This window comes from Stylophora pistillata, chromosome 7, assembly GCF_964205215.1.
Source record: "Stylophora pistillata chromosome 7, jaStyPist1.2, whole genome shotgun sequence".
Taxonomy (NCBI): Eukaryota; Metazoa; Cnidaria; class Anthozoa; order Scleractinia; family Pocilloporidae; genus Stylophora; species Stylophora pistillata.
The window spans coordinates 26,294,207-26,316,942 of NC_142525.1; the positions used below are offsets into that span (position 1 = coordinate 26,294,207).

The 22,736-nt window shown below is 37.8% G+C and overlaps 1 protein-coding gene across 2 annotated transcripts; it reads right to left on the minus strand.

The window, feature by feature from the left end:
- Window positions 1-758: 758 nt before the first annotated feature.
- LOC111336418 (A disintegrin and metalloproteinase with thrombospondin motifs 1) lies at window positions 759-22,391 on the minus strand. Of its 2 annotated transcripts, none has more exons than XM_088729179.1 (29): window positions 22,270-22,391; window positions 20,734-20,803; window positions 19,023-19,090; window positions 18,656-18,681; window positions 18,106-18,172; window positions 17,612-17,928; window positions 16,830-16,980; window positions 15,815-15,996; window positions 15,505-15,594; window positions 14,717-14,847; window positions 13,940-13,953; window positions 13,474-13,579; window positions 12,313-12,453; window positions 11,736-11,892; window positions 11,173-11,268; window positions 9,905-10,044; window positions 9,184-9,247; window positions 8,886-8,976; window positions 8,120-8,250; window positions 7,894-8,014; window positions 7,345-7,437; window positions 6,496-6,650; window positions 5,900-6,026; window positions 5,195-5,303; window positions 4,521-4,725; window positions 3,740-3,902; window positions 2,708-3,001; window positions 1,901-2,208; window positions 759-1,604 (listed from the first exon to the last, which is right to left on the minus strand). In XM_088729179.1, exons 2-29 carry the CDS (start codon window positions 20,745-20,747, stop codon window positions 1,521-1,523), a joined length of 3,645 nt encoding a protein of 1,214 aa, XP_088585305.1. In that variant the 5' UTR covers window positions 20,748-20,803; window positions 22,270-22,391; the 3' UTR covers window positions 759-1,520. The 2 variants fall into 2 exon arrangements, with proteins under 2 accessions (XP_088585305.1, XP_088585304.1); XM_088729178.1 differs by having other exon boundaries at window positions 15,815-15,999; window positions 22,270-22,390.
- Between the last annotated feature and the right edge of the window lie 345 nt (window positions 22,392-22,736).

Consider the following 22,736-nt stretch of genomic DNA (forward strand, 5'->3'; position numbering starts at 1 on the left):
TAAAAACTGATTAAAATACCCGTGTTTAATGATCGACCAAGTTCCCTTTAATCATTCTGGTAAAACATGGCCGGCTCGCAATGTTGTCTAATGACTTTATGTCAAATGAAAGAAAAAGAAGTGCTGTACATTTTGGAATAAAGCCCATTCTGGAGGCGGTATGACGTTCTAGTTTACAGCGCTGGATTTACCGATTAGCAGTGAGGATTTTCTAGTATCAAATCCGCCACTTTTCCAATCAATGAGCTACTTTCAGTATATTGGCTTGATGACGAAATTTTGGGGATATAAACAAAACAAAAGAAAGAAAAAAAAAAAAAAAAAAAAGAAAAAGACCGAACAGCGCCTTTTCAATTTCCTTGGTTGCATTTTAGGACTCGCTTGTTAGCTCGAAAGAACTGATTAATTTCGATGTTTCGCGGTATTCTCGAATGTAACTCCTTCGCTGCTCCAAATGAATACATTACTGATTTGCCTTTCTCCAGTTGCAAATTTTCACAATTTAATATCCATGAACTAGAATATTTTATACTTTATACCTTCCCCAATTAACATAGATGCACCAGATATATATATAACGCCAACTGAACTGAGTAGATTGCAATTTCGTCTGAAAACCATACGAGTGATTTCAAAATCGAACGAGCGCGCAGAACGAGTTTGGTTTGGACTCACAATTATTTCAGACCAAAATTGCACAATATGAAGTTCAATTACATCCATTTTTAAATCCCAAAGTTCAGTCACTTAAATCAGGATTTTTAGTGTGTAGAAATAGTTTATTGATTCAGTACTGAGCTGGTTGGTTCTGAAGTTGTAACAGGTGTCTTCCCTTTTCCTCTCACATTATTGGTTTTTTTAAACAAGCCTAGAAATCTGATTGGTTAAAGTTTTATAGCAAATGTTTCTCATTAGCTGGAAAAAGATGCGTTTTAGAGAAAAAAATGGTGTGATTCGTTTGTAAATCGCATCAATGAGAGCCAATCAGATTGCAAGGATCACCAGTAATTTTTAAAATGGATGGAGTAAAGAACTAATTAAAAACAGGTTTGACTGTAAGATAATTTTGCAAACGACCGGAGAAGAACAAGCTAAGGCAATCGATCGAATGGTGATTGGATAGGATATTAGATTGAAATCCAGCAATTCGAATTGGAGTTATCTACCTTGTGGTGTCCTTTCCTGGTACTATACAGCTAAATACGGTTGTTTCTACTCTAACAAGCGCGTAGAATGTTGCAGAACAGTGTCGCATTGCGGTCCTTAAATAATGTCTAAATCCGGCATGGCCGCGACTAAAGTATGATTAAAGAGCTTCTGAAGGCAAGTTTTTTTCTTTTTTTTTTTTAGTATTTGATATCTTTAATGACCCCAACAAGACCTTTTTATATTAGTGTTCAATATGTCTTGACATCTTAAGCCTCGTTTTCTCTGCAAAACTCATTGGGGCGGCTGATCCCAGATTTGTTTCGTAAAATATACTTAACATGTGTACCATGATGGTAACAAATTCGAAATTACTATTTGGCTATGATGATAGAGTTGTTGTTGTTCCCAGTGTTTGAAGACGAGTCATTGTCTGGTTCAGAGTTTGCCTCGTTCATCTGCAAGGAAAGAGGATAATCAGATAAAGCCCTCGTAAATTTCCCTAATCCTATTTGGTGTTCAAGCGAAGCACTCTCGCCATGACTGGTTTATTAGGAGGTTAATTTCTCACAACGCATGTGAGATATAATCACGGGCGTTTGACCGATAAAAAGTCCGTACAAAGTTCCTACGAAGCCTGACTTTTACTCAGCCCAAAATATTAACTGGAAAACGACATATTGACACATTTTCTCCAGGATTTAGAATTATAGATAGTGATCATTATATTGGAAAAATGCTGGGCAAAACTTACTTTTTTAAATCGATAAACATAGTTTGTAAAGGCAGCCCCCACACCCATGTAGCATTTCTTCATATCTGTTTGAAGGTTATACTTGCTATAGGTCTCTGCAGCGTTTGAAGAGGACCAGCATTCCCCGTAGAATTGAACTCCGAAGTACTCGTAGCCTATATCCCGTGCAACGAGTGCACACTGGCGGATTGTGGAGTTTAGGTTGTGCCAATTGATGAAGAATCGGAAGCTTGCGTAATTATCTTTCATTGCGCGGTCACTCTTCTTGTCTTTAAAGCATCCAATTGGTTCGTATTCTGGTAGCGGATCTGTAACGTGCACAATGATGGACTTGTGTTAGCAATCAATCGAGAATGTGGCTAGTAATGCAGATTTCTATGGTTTGACCTCAACAGAAAAAGAGAAGGATATTTCTGTCTGTTTGGGTGGTCTTTTAGCTGTTTTGCAACAAACCCTTATGTCTCATTCTGCGTCTATTTTAAGTTGCTTTGTCGGTGATGCAGGGGATAGAAATAATCAAGCTCAAATGTGGCAATTTCTTGATCAATACAAAAAGATTGCAAGTAGAACCTTTTACCAGGGATATAGTATTTCCGTAATCCGATTTTTAGCAGTTTCGGTGTACTTTCCTAACAGTTAGGTGGCGTTACGAAACCTGAATGAAAACAGGTAACAAGTAATTAACCACACTCGTAGGGGCCCTGATATCGATATCCTTAATGCAGCATAGAATGGGATATTCCGAGCCCTTGCACCTACAAGAGGTTCAGTTTGTGAATCTGTAAATAATGGAAATGACGTCATTACCAAAGGAGTAAACAACACTGAATTTCCCTTTGCCAATTTCCCCTGAACACTTCTTTGCATCCCGTTTACTTCCAGGCGATTTGTTCTTGTAATATTTATTTCTTGCGTCCGCATCTGACATGCACAAACCATCCAAGCCAAGGGCGAACACATGGTAACCATCTCTGTGCGCTAATTCGCCGCACTGCATTAGGGCCTGGTTCGGATCTGTTTTAGCCTCTGCTCTGAAGTCACCAAGAGTCTTTGAGAATAAGTTAGCTTCAGGAGGGGGCTTAAAACAGCCGATCTTATGTTCTAAGGGTATTAAAGAAGAAAAAAAATCAACAGTCAGTGCCTTATTTAAAGTTTTAAGACTGGATGAAATGAAGGTATTCTCTAGATATTGCATTTTCTTCGAATGTTAAGGTCTAGGATGCTCTTGTAGGCTTGTTAACTCTTGAAATATGAGAAATGCGACTTGAAAGTTTTGGATGAGAGTTTTGAGTCGTCAGCTGATCAAATAACCGTAAAACTGGCGGTAGATTATAAAGCCTGCGGTCTCTTTTAAACAGGACTATGATCTCCTAGCTCGAACGTATACCCTACTTTCACCAAGTCCATTCTAGCTTATTAGCCTTGGTATAACGCATTTGACCGAGTGATACATTTGCACAGTTCAATTCATTCTCTCATAATTCTTTTAACTGGTGGAAAAATAAGCTTTATTTCTTTTGAACTAAATTCCATATTTTTGAGATATTCTGATTCACATTTCACGTCAACATTTTACACCCAAAGCTTTTTGCATCAATGATATTTAGAATTGTTGCAAGTGTTCTAATTAGTATTATTGTGCTCTTCTTCACTGAAGCTTAAAGAACAAAACGAGCATTTAAGATAGGAGAGTTGTCGAAGTCTATGACCAATAATTAATAAGTGCTGGAATGCAAAAAGCCGATAAACACAGTGAGATTGCTCCATTTTCTGAAAAACTACAAACCTACAAAATATTCGATTTCAGAACAGTTCTCTAGAGTTGCAGAGCTAACTTACTTAAACAAGGATTGTCATCATTGCATGTTTCATTGACAGATGGAGGAGCAGTGCCTTTATGGGCACATTGAATGTCTGACACTTCTTCGCTTTCTCCCAGAGCATTGATGCGTGAACATTTTGTGTAGTTTGTTCGTTCCCCAGGAAGGCAGACCGTAGAACACTATGAAATGGGATGAACAACAGTTGAAATAAATCTAACTTATCTAAAATAGAAGTAGCAGTGTGATAGAAGGAACTATTTTATCGAAAAATTAGGAAGAAAAGGTCTGAAAAGTCTCCTTACGGATGAAAAAAAGGAAAAAAAGGGATGCTTGAAATCCGAGAGTGCACATATTACCTCTCCAGTTTTAGGATATTAGCTTCACAGTTCTGAAGTGTTTAGTGTTATACTATACACTTAGCGCAATTAAACATTAGCTCTGACGAAGAGCTAACGCTCGAAACGTCGGTTTTTTATTCGTTACGGTGGCCAATTTACAATTTCAACTTAGTTGATATAACCAAATTAGACTTGCCAGATAGCCTACGACATTTTTATCTCAATTTTATATTGACAAATGTGGGAACGAGGATAAAATATTCACTGTGGCAGCATATTTAGCGCAAATTTACTGTTACAGAGAAAAGGTAGTATCATATTTGGAAACAGTTCGAGGATTCTCATAAAAGCAAATTTTTGCGAAACGACACAATGGAAAATAAAGAGCAATAGAACACACTTTTAGACAACAAATAAGCCCCACTGTGCCGTTAGTTAAAAAGGAAAATCATATTATACCTTAGTCCAATGAGTTGTTCGGTACGCGGGACAGTTAATCTCATTGCAGAAACGTGTTTCGACTGGTTTTGGCACAGCGTTACAAACTTCGTCGGACTGGATTTGGTAGTCCGTGTCAGTAACCCTTGCGCGACACACAACTGATCGTGATTGGCTACCTCTTCCACATGTTTTCGTACAAGCCTGCCAGTTGGAAAAGTGCCATCTGAGACGTTCATAGAAAAAAGCAAAGAAAAGGTAATTTTGAATAAAGATATTCGGTTTGTCACGGGTGTAAGACAACATCAGAGCGCAAATTCATAGGATCGAATTTGCGCTGCGATGCTCCACCACTCGTAGAACTCGAATGGTGAGCTAAGAATTTGATACTGTACTATGTGAAATACGTTCTGCATACTGTTAGAAACAGCAACGTCGAAAGCATCATGCAAGTGAATATATAGAATGAGAAAGTTGATAAAACATTTGACCATTTCACAAACTACGTCAAAATTTACCAACTTTCCCATTCTGTTTAATAACAATAAAATGACATTATCACACTTGGAAACAAACAAATAAGCAAAAACGCTCTAAAATCGACAAAAAAACATCAAGGAAAAGACATTATTTTTGAAAATCTGATAAAACACGTTCATTCCTCTTGAGCGGTATTCTCAACTTCTGTGACTTACTCAAAACAGAGCTTTATCTCGTCAGGTTTTGAATCCTCACCACAGCAACTAGCGCCAGCAGGAGAAAAATCATCATCCCTTACACAATAGACATCGCGGGTCTGCTGACCTGTGGAGGAGAAAAAATTTAAAATGGTAATTTGGATATACACATAACTGATTTTAATTTTAAACAAGATTAAGGAAATTCTTGATACAGAAAAAAAATGCTTTTCAAAATGCAATTTGTAGATGTTCAAAATCTGTCTGGTTTATTATCCACCAACTGGTCCTTTATCAGTGTGACTACACAAATACCTATGCAATATTGTCGAAGGTGAAGGCGGGGTTCAGGCAATTTTTAGGAGGTTGGGAGGCGCAAAATCCTAAATCTTATCCCTGATAAGTACAATGACAACAATCCACCGACATTTGGCCGAGAGTCGACTAACAGTTGAGCGACAATCAGTTGGCTACCCTCTGATAATTAACCGACCCGTTGACCGATCGATCGGCTGAGCTTTTGTTGAAAAAATACTGAATTGTGTTTGCAAGCCTGCCATGGCTTTGTGGCTCTGTTAACAAGGAACCTGCACTGGCGTTGCGTTCATACGTTTATATCCACTGATATTATCTCTACGTCCTTTTTGCAATCCCTCCAGCTGACCATTTAGGCTGTGAATTATGAGTATTTCTTTATTTAACAGAATTCGTAAATTCAGAAACCTGTAGAACAGTCAGTCCAGTTTGTTGTTACCCACTGACAAGTTGGTGGCACAGGAGTCTCATTCAACTCTAGTGGTCTGTAATACTCGTAGTCAACTGCCACATTTGGATTCTGTAGGTGAACATACTGCGGAAAAGGAGAACAATGAAACTGAGTTAGTCCATGGAATCCTAGGCAACCATAGTCCCTTGTGGAAACGAGAAACCTAACTGTCGAAGTTTCAGACCCGTAAAAACAACTCGAGGAAACACAGCTTTTTAATTTGCTGCCAACAGAACGATCGTTTGAACATAACAGCGAAATGCGTAAGGTAAAGCAGTCCGGAAATTATCTTGGAAGTGCCTCAGAAAATCTTTAATCGAAATAAAATCATTGCTAGGTTACCTAACGAATTTACACCAACTTTCCTCGCTCCCCGATCTTCCGCATACATCAACAACTTATCTGTTGTGATTCGAGCATTTTCAAGTTAAAGATGAAAACTACTATTGGAGGATCAAACATTCTTTTTACAGTCACATTAGACTAATGCGGTTTGGATGCATGCCTCATTCGTTTATGCACAGGTTTCATTCAGAGCTCCTCGTGTAATTACCACTATTTTGAGAGTTAAGTTGGTTGGTCCATCGATTTCCAACCGGTCCGGAGATTTGTAGTCATTCATGTAGTAAATTCTTGTTCCAGCATAATAGATGGTCTTTTCTCCCCAAGTTACCAATGGAATTACGTATCCTTTTTCATCCTGAACGCCTGAATAAAGGAAAAATAAATCAATTCAACTTCGATGAAGCTGCGTTTATATGAACACCATATATGGCCAGAGATCCACTAGAAGATATCTGCCGCCCTTATCACGCTGTGAACTGAAATTATTTAACCCATGCCAGCAGTTCAGGTTCGGCTCACAGCAAGAAAAGAACAGATTACGAATGGATTGAATATTGACTTGTAAGTCAAAGAATCATCCACAGGGAAGAAAGTGAAACATCAGTAAAGAGTTATACGCATGCGTCGTAATCCCTGCTATCCTATATCTCAAGTCATTCCCTAATCGTCCTTTTTACAGTTGTGGGCTTGGTGGCCTAGCCTTTGAACAGGAGTGAGGCTTAGGGTGACCTTGTTATGATAGAGATGTTGCTGCTTTTCAAATGCAAATTACTTTGTTATCATGCTAACTAAATACAGGAAGGGACCGAGGGATTGAGGAACCTCTTTTGAAGTAGTGTGCATATCTTTATAACAAATGCCGATAGGGTAATCAATTTCAAAAAACCTTTAAAAGGTAGTTGTGCTTTAATCATATAGTGACTGTTGTTTTTTTCTAGAGTTTCCATCTCTTCCATTCTTTGTTAATCATGCTATGGACCATTTTAATTAAAATAGGGTGAATTCTACTTCCCAATCTTTCCAATGGTAGATGAAGGTTTCCGAAAAAAATTCTTACCAATAACGTTATATTGTTTTACGTTTCTCTGCTGGAATATCGCACGGGAAGTTTTTGGGGGTAGAACAACGATGGTGTCTGGGGGAGACCAATCTGAAAAGAAAATTCAAATCGGTCAGTGCATGATCTAATTTTTCCATTTATTGCTATTGATATTTAGCTGACAGTTGTACGCTTAAGCGAATAGAAAGACCTTTCTTCATAGCTGTATTACGCGTAAATGGTTGAGGAAAGAATGAAAAAAGCGTAATGAAATGACGCAATGTGTTTCATTTCCAATTCTGGGCCTTTCATCATAACTGTGCAGAATTTTACGGCCCTTTCCAGCCACACATTTCCATCCATTCAATCACAGATTACCTTCTCTCTAAGCCAAATTAGTCACTTTGGCAGGAATTTCATCAATTTCCAGTTTCTTATCACCGCTGCCAAAAGATCGATACCTTAGTAGTCATTTACTTCTTTCGAGAGACTTGTATCGACAATTCTAACGTTTCCCTAACCTTCAGATCGGGACAAATCATGATACACTGGGGTAGAGAAACTCACATTTCCTATAGTCCTTTGTGTAGCTAGAGGTGACAAGTGTGCATGAGTCCCCGTTTCCATCGCAAACGCCACATCTATCCTTTACTTTTCCAGAATTGAGTATCCCATCACAACCAACGGTCTAGAATTAAAACGAATGCACCTTCAATTAAGTTAAATAAGAAAGTGAGTTTAAAAGTAGAAATAAATGAAAATAAAAAAGGTATTCCTCTTTCTTAAGTAATACCTTGCATTTTCCTTCTATGCATACGTCATATACGTAAGGATTTTCACTGCAGTGAGTGCCGTCTAGCACGTCTCCGAAGAAACCATAACTGGGTCTCCCCAGTCGACAGGCAAGCCGACAAGGGTTTTGATCTGAAAGAGAAAAATCGGCATTGGTACTTTGGGAATAATATCAAACGCTGCTCTAAACGTGTGTTCATGTAACCGAAAAGGCCAACGGCTCTGAGGAGTTGGGCTCTCTAAAAACAAAATACTCGTCAGCCAGCTACACCAGACTTACAAGCTTAGTAGCAATTCCCGGCCTTGTGGTACAAGAAAAAGAGTGGATAGATCTACTAGCCGCTCAATATATTTTTTTCACTGTGTGTTTAAATATCTTGAAAGTATTTTGCTTGCGTTGATTTACTTGTAACTTCACCTACAAGTTGAGGTAAAGATCAATGTTGTGTGCCAAGAAGTCATTCAATCATTCAAAAAGACGCATTCTTGGACTGGACTTAGTTGTGAAAAACACTGCCTACCTCGTCAAAGGTGGAATGTGTCGCGTAATTAGATAAACATCTTTGCATCTCAGTGTTACTTATACTAAAAAAAAACTTTGTTATGGTGTTTATTTGCAGCCTTTTAATATTAAATCTTGTGGCTGACTGATTTAGTTCTCAAAAGATTTCGTATCCGAATTGTCTTCCGAAGAAGTTTTCGTTATAATTAATTATCGTACGTCCATGCATTTCTTAAAATTGAATTTAAACAGCTAATGCACTCACTAGCAGGATAGTAGGCACTGTAGATAGAGTTTATATTTTTACACTGCTGATCACGAAAAGATGGTTGATCATCAGAAATAATGCAGAGGACCTGAAAATAAAGTAGGAAGAAGTCCCAAGCCTGTCAGTTCTTGACATATGGGGTAAATCACAAAAAAGAGAAAAAGGAAAAAACTCAATGTAAATGTAACATAAGGATTCTATGTGTTTCTTTATCAGCTACCGGTAAGCAGAAATTAAATTTCATGATCATCCAGGGGCTGGCCTAAGAAGAAATTTTAACCATGAATGCTCATACATTGTTATTGCATGTTTCCCATGATCTTGTAGGACCTTCGCAGTCTGCACCTCCATTTTTAGGCCTGTTGAGAAATCGATAAAAAATCAAATTGAAAACGAAATGGAAAACAACAATAATCACAATTCCTTGAGTGCTTATTAGTTGTGAGGGGAACGCTATTACTCAAGTGGAAAATAGAATAAAAGGCCTTTTTTCTTCACGAAAGTGTCTCGGAAAAACTGACTTTTCTTCTGTTGTTTCTACTCTATCATTGATCAATGTATCATTGAGTTGTACCATTAGCCTCATATATATTTACGATGACATAAGTGACGTGGGCCACGCCAGTTCATTCCTGCCAATCGTAGGAGCCAGGATTTTTCCTGGGAAATGAGAATAATTGGCAAAAGGAAACATGAAAACGCTTACTCGAGTCATTGTACTCTGTGAATGAGAAATAAAAAATACACTGCCTCTGGGCTCGACTCTAACTTTTCAACTTACTAGCCAAGTGGCGAGGGACAACTTAGATTTTGCAACAATTTCTGTCGATTGACTAGCCAAACTGGCTGGTGGAAATCGAAAACCACTGGCCAAAACTGAATTTCTACTAGTCTGTGGCTAGTTGGCTACTGTAAGTGTCGAGCCCTGCTGCCTTGAAACAAAAGAGGACTCGATCGATTTTCGCCGATTTTGTCTTTCAAATCGGGAATACATTCATAGTTGGGTGTTTGCTTACGGTGGGTTGGTGCATGTTCTTTCTCGGTGGCGGATTCCTCCTCTGCATGTTTGAGAGCACGCTGTGTAGTTAGACCACTCACTCCATCCTCCATCGATAATTGGTGAACCGTTATCGACGCAAGAACCTTTAATGCACCACTTGAAATCATAATACAAGTAAGGAACATCAGTCGAGAGAATCAGTGGAATTAAGACTGTATAAATATTACTTGAGTATTAATGTTGAATGTTGGAGATAAGGCTTCATGGATCATATTTCTGGCTGGTCAAAATCATGCCGGCATCTTAAGTTTCGAGCCATATTGTTCTCTCTGATGGAACTCATTGGGTATAAAATGCGGGTAATTTTATTTAAGGAGTTTAACGCCATCTATTCCTTTTGTTGTTTTCAATGAGTAAATAGTTAAAAATTTAGAATAGTGGTTCTCTAGGTCGATGTAAAATTGCCAAGACTCAGTAGAGATATTGTCAGAGAGAACCAAAGATATTCAGAAATGATCAGGCATTTATTTGATATCAAAACAATTCATCATTCGATGTAGCAGTGTTGTAAACCATTAAGATGTTTATCTTTCCTTATTCTTTTGAGATAGATATTCTTTCGGGTGGCTAAATCATCCAAACCTTACAAATTATTAGTGAATGCCATCAAGAGGTACAGTATCTGTCTTATCCAAGGTCCTTCTAGATCTTTTATGGTCAAAATTATTAAATTTCAAACTGCCGATAATACACTTCTAGTGATCTGTTTGGTTCACCCAGCTCCGGTCATCAGTTCATCAGTACCGAATTACATTCGTTAATGAAAAATAATTTACCCATGTGTTGCTAGGCTGGATTTACCTTTGGCTTGGAACAGACACTTTTCTCCTGTACATTGTGGCTAATTTAATTCTGATAAAAAAATTATTTCATTCGCGTTTACTTGATACGAGATTGGTTATAGTCAACCCATCGCTACGCGCCTCTTTGGCCACTTACCATCTCGTATCCGACGCGCACTCATGAAATAATTGTTAGATAATCATAAACTTACTGTAGCAGAGATAACCAACAAATAAATGCCCTGAAGGAATGGTCGTCACTAACAAAGGCAAGGAAGCCTAGCGAAATAGCCGGCATGTCAACAACTCTTTCAACGGATTTGACATCTATTTTGTCTCCTAAACCAATCCAGCCAAGAATGTGAACTCTAGAAAGATTTAGGTCGTGAGCGAGAATTCTGCCTCAAGGAGAGTACGAATCGGATGACGATGATAAACTTACATGCCGAAGCCCGCATGGCGTTCCATCCGCAACTCTTAAAAATCTTGAATAGCACTCGCGTCCGTTTGGTGTACACCAGAGGGAACTGCAGACGTCCTGAAAAAATATTGAGGGCATTTTTTTTTGGTAAATTAGTTTCAAACGCATCTGTTCTATAGAGTGAGAGTACCTTAGGTTCAGACTACACTCTGCACAAAGTAGAAACAGCTTCCTTACGTCAGAAACTAAATATATAAAAGTACAGCTCTTATTTTCAATTCAAGACAAGCTCCGTAATTCATGGCCGAAACTTTACTCAGTGCAGAATTATACAAATATTTGACCTTCTCTCGTTGAATAAAACATTGTGGAAATAATATTGTGGAAATAAAATTATGGAAATAAAATCACCTTATATTATTTCGATATACCAATCATTCTTTGCGGGCCACCTCCTCTTTTTAAATCAGCTCAAAATTGCTTACTGTCGTTCAAGATCATCAGGTTTCCTCCCTGTATTTTATCTAAAGCGAAAGAGTTTCTCTCCGTAAAAAAAACTTGGCTAAATCAGTCTCTTTTCTTACCCTTCTTTGCGGACATTGCCTGTATTCCGGGCCATGCTGAAGTTTACATTGCACATCTGCGTCAAGGAAATCTCCTGGTAGGTCGGTGTAGAAGTAAGGGGGAGGCTTAGGACGAGTCGAAGAAGGAGGGTCATTTAAACATGTGGATCTGCTGCTCCTTTAAAGATGAAACAACAACAACAAAATGAAGAGAGCGGAAACCTTTTTATCGAACCAGATCAGAAGTACCCTTATATTCATGAATTGCTGAAATCCACTTTCCAGAACACGTTATAAGTGATGGACTCTGTTATAGGAATTCCCACGCAGATTCAATGTTCTCTAAAATTTGATGTTTGCATTGGAGGTTTCTTCACTGTCTGTTGAATTCTGGGGAGCTGCAATCTCTGACTATGATACTACTCATTATACGCTTGCAGATAAGGTTATTTAACTTTGACTGCGACAACCAATAGCGGAGTTATATGTCAAAATTTCATCTCACTTACATGGGATTCGGATGCACGTTTGATAAAGCCTGAATGCAAGTTACGAGGAGATAAAATGGCATTTTCAAAACTTTCGAAAAGTCTCTTACCTGAGAAAGCTCTGAAGTTTTTCCTTGCTGCACGATGACCACTCCCAAGAACCAGGCCCACTTTGCGCTGTCTCTGACATGATGTTAACGTAGTTGGGACAATTTTTACTTGATCCATGGGAATCATGAGGTACCCCCAAGCTGTAAAGAGAAACCTATACCTTTAACATTGAGTTAACTTTAATAGACCGTGATCTTGGTTGTAGGTGTATGTAGTTACTCAAGTCTTCACCGATCTCTCGTTACTTCTTGACTCCCCTCATATCCAAGGCTAATTTCCTCAAGTTGTTTTGAGGTAAAGTGTTTGTGCCAACAAAAACCGCGTTGCATCCGTACCCCGAGCACTCCTTTATAATTGTCCTAATTTTAGGAGACGGAAAAAAATCGCAGCGGGGGTTGTGTGATAAAGCATAACTCGCGGTTTATTATAGTGAAGGATTGACATTTTTCTTTATCTTTCACGACTTACAACTAGGACCGGGTCTCTTTGATTACCGTGATGCATGATAATTGTCTGAAATTACTTTTGGGAACTACTGTAATATTTGCGACTCTTTGTTTAAGTAAAAGAGCAATATCGTGGAAAGAAACGAACTTCATAACTTTCTGATTTTCGAACTGAACAAGTTGCACAAAAAAGAGGCGATTCTTATCCGAACACTTCGATGAGTGTTCCATTGAGCTAACCTCCCAGTTAGCTCAATGGATAGAGCGCTGGACTTTTGTGCGGGAGGTCGAGGGTTCGAGCCCCGGCCAGACCAACACTCAAGGTCTTAAAAAATTTGAGAAGAATATGCTACCTTTCTATAACATCAAGAAATGGTTAGATATTCTAGTCTTCTCGGATAGGGACGAATAAAGGGAGGTCCCGTCTCCTGCAGGGTTAGGGGCAGGAGACATTAATTTCCCACGCACGAGATTACTGTGTGATGGATGTCCTCCCCTGGGGTGGGATGGGTGAGTTAGGATTGATTGTAAAGCGTTGTTGATCTGTCATTGTAAATAGCGCTCTATAAGTGATAAATTGTAATTGTAATTGTAATGAGTTAAAATTCCACGAATACGAATGAATTGACACATGACTCGCATGCATCTTTCTTCATTACACCTAGCCAATCAATTCTACGACACAAAATTTGAATGTTAACAGTCTAGACATACTTATGTGCTACTTCGTGTGCGATGAAAAATGCCGTCTGAAGACCATTTTGCCTAACCACACTAACACTGTTGTCACGTGCACAAACTCCACCAAACGATGCTAAACCTAATGAAGACACGAAATGGAAAAAAAAAAGTTAACTGGTTTGAACATAGGAGTTTTCACAATATTACTGAAGCAATGTCACCTATATTTATGTTTTAAACGTCAATACTCGAGCAATAGATCTTTTTCAGTGGTTGCGTTGTTAACACCACTTGTTGTCCGAGAATACTGTTTTATTTTAAGTTAACAAAGAAAAACCCGTCTAATTTTTACCAAATCAATTTGCATCTCTACTTAGGTATCCACTGCCAGAAATAAAGTGCATGCTATTCAAATAAGTTTCATCATAAAGTAGTGTAGTCAGCTGTTTGATTGTGAATTACTTATACTATGAACGTTTTATCAAAGGCATCGGCTTACCTCCATTTCCACCGCTGTGAAATGAAACGAAAACAACAAATTAAAAAGTACAAAATAGGTACGAACAGCACTTTTTATCATAACGCAACTGTTTTAATTAACCGGCACCACTTTTGGTAAATTTGCAAAGGTAAAGCGAAAATTTTAAACCACAAGGTGTTGTTTGAAGCTAATTCTTATATAATTTGTCCAAACAAATTAAGAAGTATTGTTGATGTATCCAGCTTTGTAGAGTTGGTTTAAGATAGTTTATGATGCGGTTTCATTCAGCGTCGGACAGTGTAGCTTTGTTGAAAGGAGCGGCTTGCTAAGACTTGGTCATCATGGGAGTGTAAAGGGAAAAATTGAAAAGTTTCTCCGTTTGTTAAACTCCAACGAAGATAACCAGACATGGTAGGTTAAAAAAACAAACTTAGCAGATAGAAGTTTTTACGTATAACAGTTGCTGAGCGGCTGAAAAAGACACATAATTCGGAGAATGTTGGTGGTTTAAAATAAGACTTGTCGGTATATCAGGGAATTCCACTCGAGAGTTTTTTCGCGAAGATTAAAGAGGAACAACCATGGCAAGGATACTCACGAAGAAAACCTTGCTGGTATGTAAAATCGATCGAGCTTTTAAGACGGTATACTGAGTTGTGTAATCTGAAACTGTTGAAAATTTGATTGCCAGATCCGCCAAGAAAAGTTTCACTGAAATACATCGGGTTGCCAGTTATTTCTAACGAGATTTGAGGTGCCTGCACATCAACGCTCAAATGAAATAACACCACTTACCCACGAACAAGAACCGCAACGTCGAATTGCAAAGGATCCGATTGGTCTGGTCTGTTGTTTTCTGAAGCCCATTTTCCCACTTTACCAATAATGCTCCTGTGACTTATACCAGAAGCAGAATTGACTCCAAACTGTTGAAAAATAAATAATAGATTATTAACATTATTAGAGAGTCAAGGGTGGAGGGGTTCATGTTGAATAAAGGGGGCAAGGGTAACTGAGTGATGAGTAAATGGAAGCGAGAAGATGAAAGAGTTCACATGTAGAACAGAAACGCTGTGTTTATCAGTTTGAAATTTTCTCGTGAAACCTTGGAGGCCGAGAATGGTTTACATGGATTAGTAGCGAAAGAAAAAGATAAAGGAACTAACACTCGAGCTTTAAATGTTTGAATTCATATTGTTGAAGTTTTTATCGAACAAACTCATTCTTAAGATTTCAGCCGAAGGGTCAGAAGTATAATTTTGTCAATCTGAGCAGTGCATGGAAATGGTTGATATTATTAATTATACATCAGACTTACTATGAAAATTCTGATTGGGCGAGAAAGAGTTAAGTGTCTCCTTTGCAGATTGTTTAAAAATGTGTAATAAAACAATTACTGAATTTGGTTTATGCATAATATCGTGAACTATCGAACCTTGTGTCTTTGTTATTTGCCTCAGCCTCCGGTTTCGACAGACAACGGAATTGATAATTCATTCTATCATTCACAACCTCATCGAATAATTGCCTGATAGCTGCTGTTATTGAGGAAGGGTTGGTCTATCCATTTATCACATAATTACCTCAGTGTTGTTGACAAGAATAAGTCGAGTTGCTACAAAATTGATCTTTTGGTCTCCGATGGTTGGATCTTGGAAAATTTCAGTGTCTACCTGTAGGACGGAACAAATACAATCAAAGGAACGAAAGCCGGTAGGAAAACAAAGAAAAGTACTGTAATTTTAATTTGCAGACTCCTCTTTGGTCTGAATGCAAAACTAACATATTTGTGTTTAGCTTACATTTGCTCAGTGGCAATATTTTTGACTAACATGTGAGAAATGAGAAAGTGAAGCCCATAATTGATAATACTTTCAAAACCGTTAAACTTACTATGCTGGCCAAAAGCAACAGATAGTCCTCGGAGTTATTTCCGTGGACTTCCACAACACTTTCATCAGCGAGTATCGCTACTTCCAAGAATTTATCAGTTACTTTGCTGTTGCGGTCGTCATCTTGAACATCCCCTGCTCTCTCGGAAGAGCGACGAGCTCTTCTCTCCCGAGGAATCGTTTCTACTAAGGTTCGAAATGAAAAAAAATTTGAGTAAGTGCAATGGATGCAGCTTTAAGTTCGAATGAGTTCATTTCCCTTTCCTGGGTACGGGGAAGAAAGCTGCCTTTTCTAGGTAGAATATTATTCTTTGGAAAACTGAAGTGCCCAACCTACGTTGCTTCTCACCGCATGAAACAGTCTCGATTTTCCCAGCTGGGAACAGCTTGTGACTTTCATTAAGGGTTAGCTGTGTATGGACTTAATTCCTTGTAATTCAGGAGACGATCAATACAATACTGAATTCCATTAATAGGTATTATGCTCTAGGTGGTTCCTCTCTGGTTATTCTCGATAGGCCTGGTTTTGGTGATCTTAGGAGGATATTAGAATAATCCTGTGTAGTAAATTGCTCACAACGATGTGTGCAGTGAGGAAAAGAGAAGTGTATAGAGCGCTCTTCGATCCAGTGACGTGAAACCAAAAGCAGACGTAATTACAAGAGCCAATCAGGACTCAAAGTAAACACAACCAACAGTATGAATAACGATAAACGTGTGTGACCAAGTTGCGATTGGTTTAGGATGTGCACGTGACTGGTTGAAAGTGTAGCGTGATTTTCTGGACAAAGCACTGAGTGAGGAAAAGCTAAGCATTTAGAACCTCAGATTAATTTGGAATCTCAATTGAAAATTTCTCGTTTTCTTATTCATCAAATCACTCAAAAGCCCAAGCAAGACACATGTTTTACAGAAAGACAAGATACCTCAGGCCAAACAAAGCATCAGAGGAATATATTTTGGAATAAGGCCACCGTGATGTATTCAGTGTCCTTACTAACTCCCCTAGCTCTTACCTGTATTTGTTTGACATCCATTGTTCTCCTGGGAAGATCTTCGGAAAATCAAATGAGGTTTTGCTCCTTCTTCATCTCCGAAGTGTCGAGCCAGACGTGTGGGTAAAGGATGAATTAAGAAAGTATCACGTGATCTTCTCACCATACCGGTCTACCGATAGAGAAAAATGTAGCAAATTGTTAAAAGAAAAAAAAAACGTTCGCTGTTAGATGCAATAACATGCAGACTAAGCCACATCAGGCTTTTGTGCGATCAAGTTCATGTGATGCGTAATTTCACACTGCATGAACCAAAACAGCTTCCCGGCGTGCGCTAATTTCATCATGCTTGGTGGAGTTTTCAAAGAAGTAATGGTCTGTGCAACCAGAAAACTCATCTATATCAATTCTTCTTAATCTTTTCCCTCCCTGTACCATTTTGGTTTTTGTACTGTCTTGTATTTCTTTAATATTTTTTGCCCTCCGTCAGTGGTAAAGATAACTTGGTTTGCCGTATTGGTTATAAAAGTCATCTCAATCAACGATCACTAGGTGTGGAGGTCCTCGATTGTTTGTTCTAGTGTTTAACAATTCTTTTCTCGTTTTGACATGATTCGAATTCCACACAAGATGGTGTGCGGTTTGGTGCAAAATACTGCAGTAACAAAAACCAACAACCGTAACAAAGAAATCCGTAGGAATATGCGGCTTTTGTACTTAACTACAATTTTCCACGGCGAAAAAAAGGAGTATGATTTAGTAACACAGCCCTTTCAGGGTTCCCTTTTCTTGCATAATCTTACCAGTCCTTCTCTAACACTCAAAGCAACCACTGAGTCTGGATCTGAAGCCACCGAGCCAGTCATAAAGGCATTTCTAGACAATGATCTTGAAACCCTTTGTCCTTTCTCATCCCTTGTTTCCAGCATTAGATTAGGAGCCATAAATTTTGTGTTTCGTTTAACGTGGAGATGTAGCTTCTCTCCTAAGGCGTCAATTTTGTAGTGATAAGTCGCATCATTGCCTTCTTCGCTTCTCCTCAATCGGTGATTTAGTGAAAACGATGCAGAGAAGGTGCCATCCTTTGACTCAAGTGGAACTGTCACATCATATTCAGGGACTTGACGTATTTTAAAAAAATGATATTTATTTAGTAGTTTTTAGTATGTAAGTCAGCATGGTTGTGTATTGGTGTCTTAGGGACTTGTTACATCTGTTCAGAAATAACGGAATTTAGCATTGTAATTCTAGATATACGTATATTCAAACAAAACAGAAATATTGCTTTTTTTTTTACCATTTGACAGGTTCTCTGAACCAAAATAACGTTTCATTTCCTCTTTTGTCATGAGATAATGGAGGGGCTACAAAGAGGCAATAACAAAAGAAAAGACAAAAGTAAATGTAAGCCATATTGTACGAAATAAATAAGCGATGATACCAATAAGAAGAACTCCACAAATTTAAACCTTTTCAGTAATTATTAACACCCTCCTCCACCAAAATGAGAATTATAGGATATTTTAAAGCTGAGTACTCGAGTTGTAAAAGAATAACGTTGGAACTAGTTTCGTGTCAGCGGAAACAGCCTTGTTTTCGAAGTTATAATGATTTGAAGACATTTGCATCGACATGGCCAATTAAATACCAGTATTGGCTGATTAAGTATTTTCACCGAGTTCATTTCGAACCGTGATTTTCTGACAAGCTATTCGAAATTTTTTTTGCATAAATTTCTTGTCTACTCTTTTCGAGTTGTGTTCTGTTGCTCGGCTTCAGCAACACTCATGTGGTCAAACGCACGCTGACAGAAGCACACTGAAAAAGTGACCGTATCTTCAACTTACCTTTCCATTGATTGTGCGATTTTCGCCTAAATAGTAAAAATGAAAATATATTTCACGTAAAGAAAAAAGACTTCTCAACTCTACTAATAAGAAAAGCCCATAATATCCATATTCCGCGTTCGCGGGACTAAGGTACTAGAGTGGCGGTTTTTACAAAAGGTTAACTATGTTGCATGGGTACTATTAATGCACAAGTTTTATGGTAGAAAGGCACTAAATAACCTGCCTTCTAAGATTATTTCGCCAGGCAAGGTTCGCGGTTAGAATTTTATGCGTGTCACTGAACTGCACTGCTTGGGCACTAACCCCTACAGACGGAGATTGGTAAAAGTTGTTGGTGTTGAAAAGCTTGTTTTGTTAAACTTACCGTCATGAAACAATGATGTTAAATATAACAAGATACATATCCAAGTAGGATGTTGCTTCATCTTGCCGCTTAAGGGACAAATGAAAGTATACAAAGAAAATAAGTTTTATGAACATCGAAGACTTCACATCTGCATGTATTAGGCTTGTAATTTTTGTATCAAAACGCTCAACATCGTAGATACTACATTTTTAGGACAAGTAGAAGTACTAAAGAACACAGGTGCCAGAGAGCGAAAAAGAAAACAAAATCAACTGAAAAAAAAAAGAAAAACAACGGAAAACATGAAAATATGTACCCTTTCATTTCTACAATAATTTTGTTTCTGTTGCCTGTCGTTTTCTTATATTTTTGGTAGTTATGAATCCGCCGAAGTCATTAAATATTTAAATATTTGTCATTTTTCTTTCTTTTTATGCGAATGGATTTTTAACTGGTAAATGTTCCATAAACTGCATCAGGTCTGATTGTTTTCGAAATGAATATATTTGACATAATCGTAAGATAATAAAAACAGAAAAACAAAAGAAAAAGTCAACACTTCTTGGAAATGATTATTTTTTAGATAAGCATCATCTTTGAAAACGCTACACTAGCACGCTAAATATGCAATTTGGTTTCAAAGATTAGCTCAATAACAGATGCTGGGTAGGATTTACTTAAAACGCTATAATGTTTTATCTTGATCCTTACGAAAACAAGAATTCATTGAACAAGTTAAACGAAATCTTTTTAAGCTCCCCGGTTCTTTTCGAAAGACTGATACAGTTAAGATGCGACACGTATCCGGCTTAAGCCGGGATGAAGTTATGATAATGTAGGTTTCGAACTGCACTTCTTTTCATTAATGTGAAACTTGCCTATAATCCATTCAAATAAATAGGGAATTTTCTTCACTAAAAGATAGCTTTTAAGCGTTCAAGTGCCGCTTTTTAGGCGTTCTGTACTTCACGATGAACCTTTTCAGGGTAGCATACTTAATTTTAAAACAATAAGATCATAGAAAATGGGACCTCTTTTCCTCTTTCAATATCAAAGACAAACTTTTACTAAAAACTCAACTTTACGGTTTCATCAAAAAAAATGATGACTATTATAGGATAGCGAGAGGACCTGATAGCATGAGTAGATTGACCGTTTAAAAAAAGACGTCAAACGAAGACATCTGCAAGATAGGTGTTGAATTTCTACAAACAAACTGTTTTGAGTTCTCAAGCAAAGTTCCAAATAATTAAAACTGCGCAAGAGATCGATTCGGAGATCATGGATGCCTTTTCCTCGTGAAAGTACGAACGAGTATGTCCTGCACCGCTCATAGATGCTTTTATACTCACGCTAGTCCTAGTTTCAAACGTGCAACTGAAATGACTATATTCTAGTCAAGTTCTTTCCTTGCTGCCTTACGTTAATTTATTCAGTTCTGTTAGGTTTTCACGCTCTCCTAATAAGTGAGTCCTTGACTATTGAGTCATTATGTCAGCAAACCGTTGAGTTCCTTGTAAGAAAAAAGAGTCCTAAAAATGTGCATGTCTTTGCATAATCAAATCTCTCGTAATCTTCAAAAGTTAAATTAGAAAGACGGTCTCTTAGACCAGGGGATAACTTTCCTTCAATGTGCTTTTAAAATTGATACCGCCTGGTGATATTGGATTTGTTTTATGAATGATATATTTGTTCACAGAATATCACAGCTACTGTAATGGATACCTACCAAGAATTAACCATCAGTTCCTTGATTATTTTCTGCGACTGTTACAGATCTCTGGGCTCTCTGGAAGGTGCTGGAAAATGTTAAAAATTTTTTATAGCTGATGTTTTCATACAGGAACTGTTATTGCATCACATCAGTTAATGATTTAAAAGTCCCCTGCGGCAAAATCTGCTCGCTCAACGGAACATTTTAAAAAGACCGGAAACCGGAGATACAATTGCGTCACTAAGAGGGTATCCTGATCACCGTGAGGTAGTTTTGACCACAACAAAAGTAATAATGCTCTCATCGAGAACAACTTGCCTTTACGTGATTCACATTTATTTTTTTCTCATTTGAGGGAAATGAGATTTAATTGCAATGCAAAATATTTATCTCGACATTTCCACTCCAGAGGAAAGCCGCTGCTGAAGACTCATGTTAAATGACATATCGAAATAAAGCTAGATGAATTTGAAACGAAATTAAGACTTAGGAATTTCAGTTTAAGAGAAGGAAGGCCAATTTTTTCCTCAACAAAACATCAATTGGTTGAGTGCCGAAGAGATCTTAGGAACATCATCATAGTCCGTTTCTTTATAATTGCTCTCTCTTTCGGCGAGCGGGTTTAGCTGTTAGTAAATACGAAATAAAAGAGCAGAAACTAATATTAACAAATTACAATGAATGTTTGAAGCTGATCCTTATTTAAAGAGTTTAAGCGGCTGCCACGTTAATTTAAAGTGAATTCATATCACATATGAAAGGATATCAAGAAGGGGCTTGTTTGGAGATACAAATTGTCTGATATCAAAACCATAATAGCTTGCATGCCGTTTCAACTTATCTGGAAGCATGTTTTTTAAAATCGCTAAAAACTGGCAACAATTTCTATGGTCAGCACAAAATAGCTAATTTTGTGTCAGAAAGTTCTTATTTGCTTTTTCTTCACTTTCCCCAAGTTGATATCCGTAAGTGGTGTTCATTATTGCAGCTATTTAATTCCCTGCTACGCTGAGGTTTTTCGCCTTAATCAATTTGGTTCTCACAAGGGAACGAAAGCTTTATCGTTTGGATTGAGTGAAGGCAAAGATGGTTCATTAGTTCAATAGATGAAAAATGAAAATGAAAATATTATAGAGTTTTTCCGAAGAAAAGTAGGAGTAGATTGATAAGAACACATGTAGTTTCTATCGATCGCGAAGAGCGGAACAATTATAAAAAATGTTACGTGTCATATCCGTCTTAACTGTAGATAAGCTAAGGAAGCGGTTACGAAATTTGACTAGTTTACTAAGCTGGTCAAAATGATTTGCTTGCGCACTGGGGTGCAGTTTGTACAGTTTCCCGTTATCATCTAGGAAGGTATAGCTCTGTCCGGCGCTTCGTAAGAAAATTAAAAAATCGTGGAACGTGGATCACGTGCACTGGGGCTACACAAGATAGGTTATCAGTTTCAAACATAATAGGTCGAGAAGGGCGGTTTGTGTTGCACTAAACAACTACAAAGAAATAAAGTAAAATTGATACACAGGATCGAAATGTCCTGATACCTACAGGTTATGCGGGCGAATGCACGTCCGAATTGTCACTGGTCAGGAATGCAGCAATGCCTCTACTTTCGAGTTTTTCTTTCTGTTTGTGATAGGTGTCTTTACTTAATAGAATCAGTGGGGATAATTCAAATTTTTGTTGTTATTTTATGTATGCTGATATATGCTTATCAAAGTGCTCTTTGATAGCGATTCACTTTTATAACGTGACTGTCACGGTCTATCTCCTCAAATAACATTCTTCTTATTTGTGTCCTCATTGCATTTTGACTCAAATGCTGAGTTAAAAAAGTTTCTCTACAATACCCGTATCTAGATCATGAAAGATATAGGCCTCTAGATAAACAACAAAGTAACTAATTTTCTTTTATCACCATGGTTTCTCTTCAACCATCTAGAACTTCAGATTGGCCATGAATGTTTTATCTAATCCCACGTTTCAAAATTTTTAAACAGATGCTTTTAAGTCCC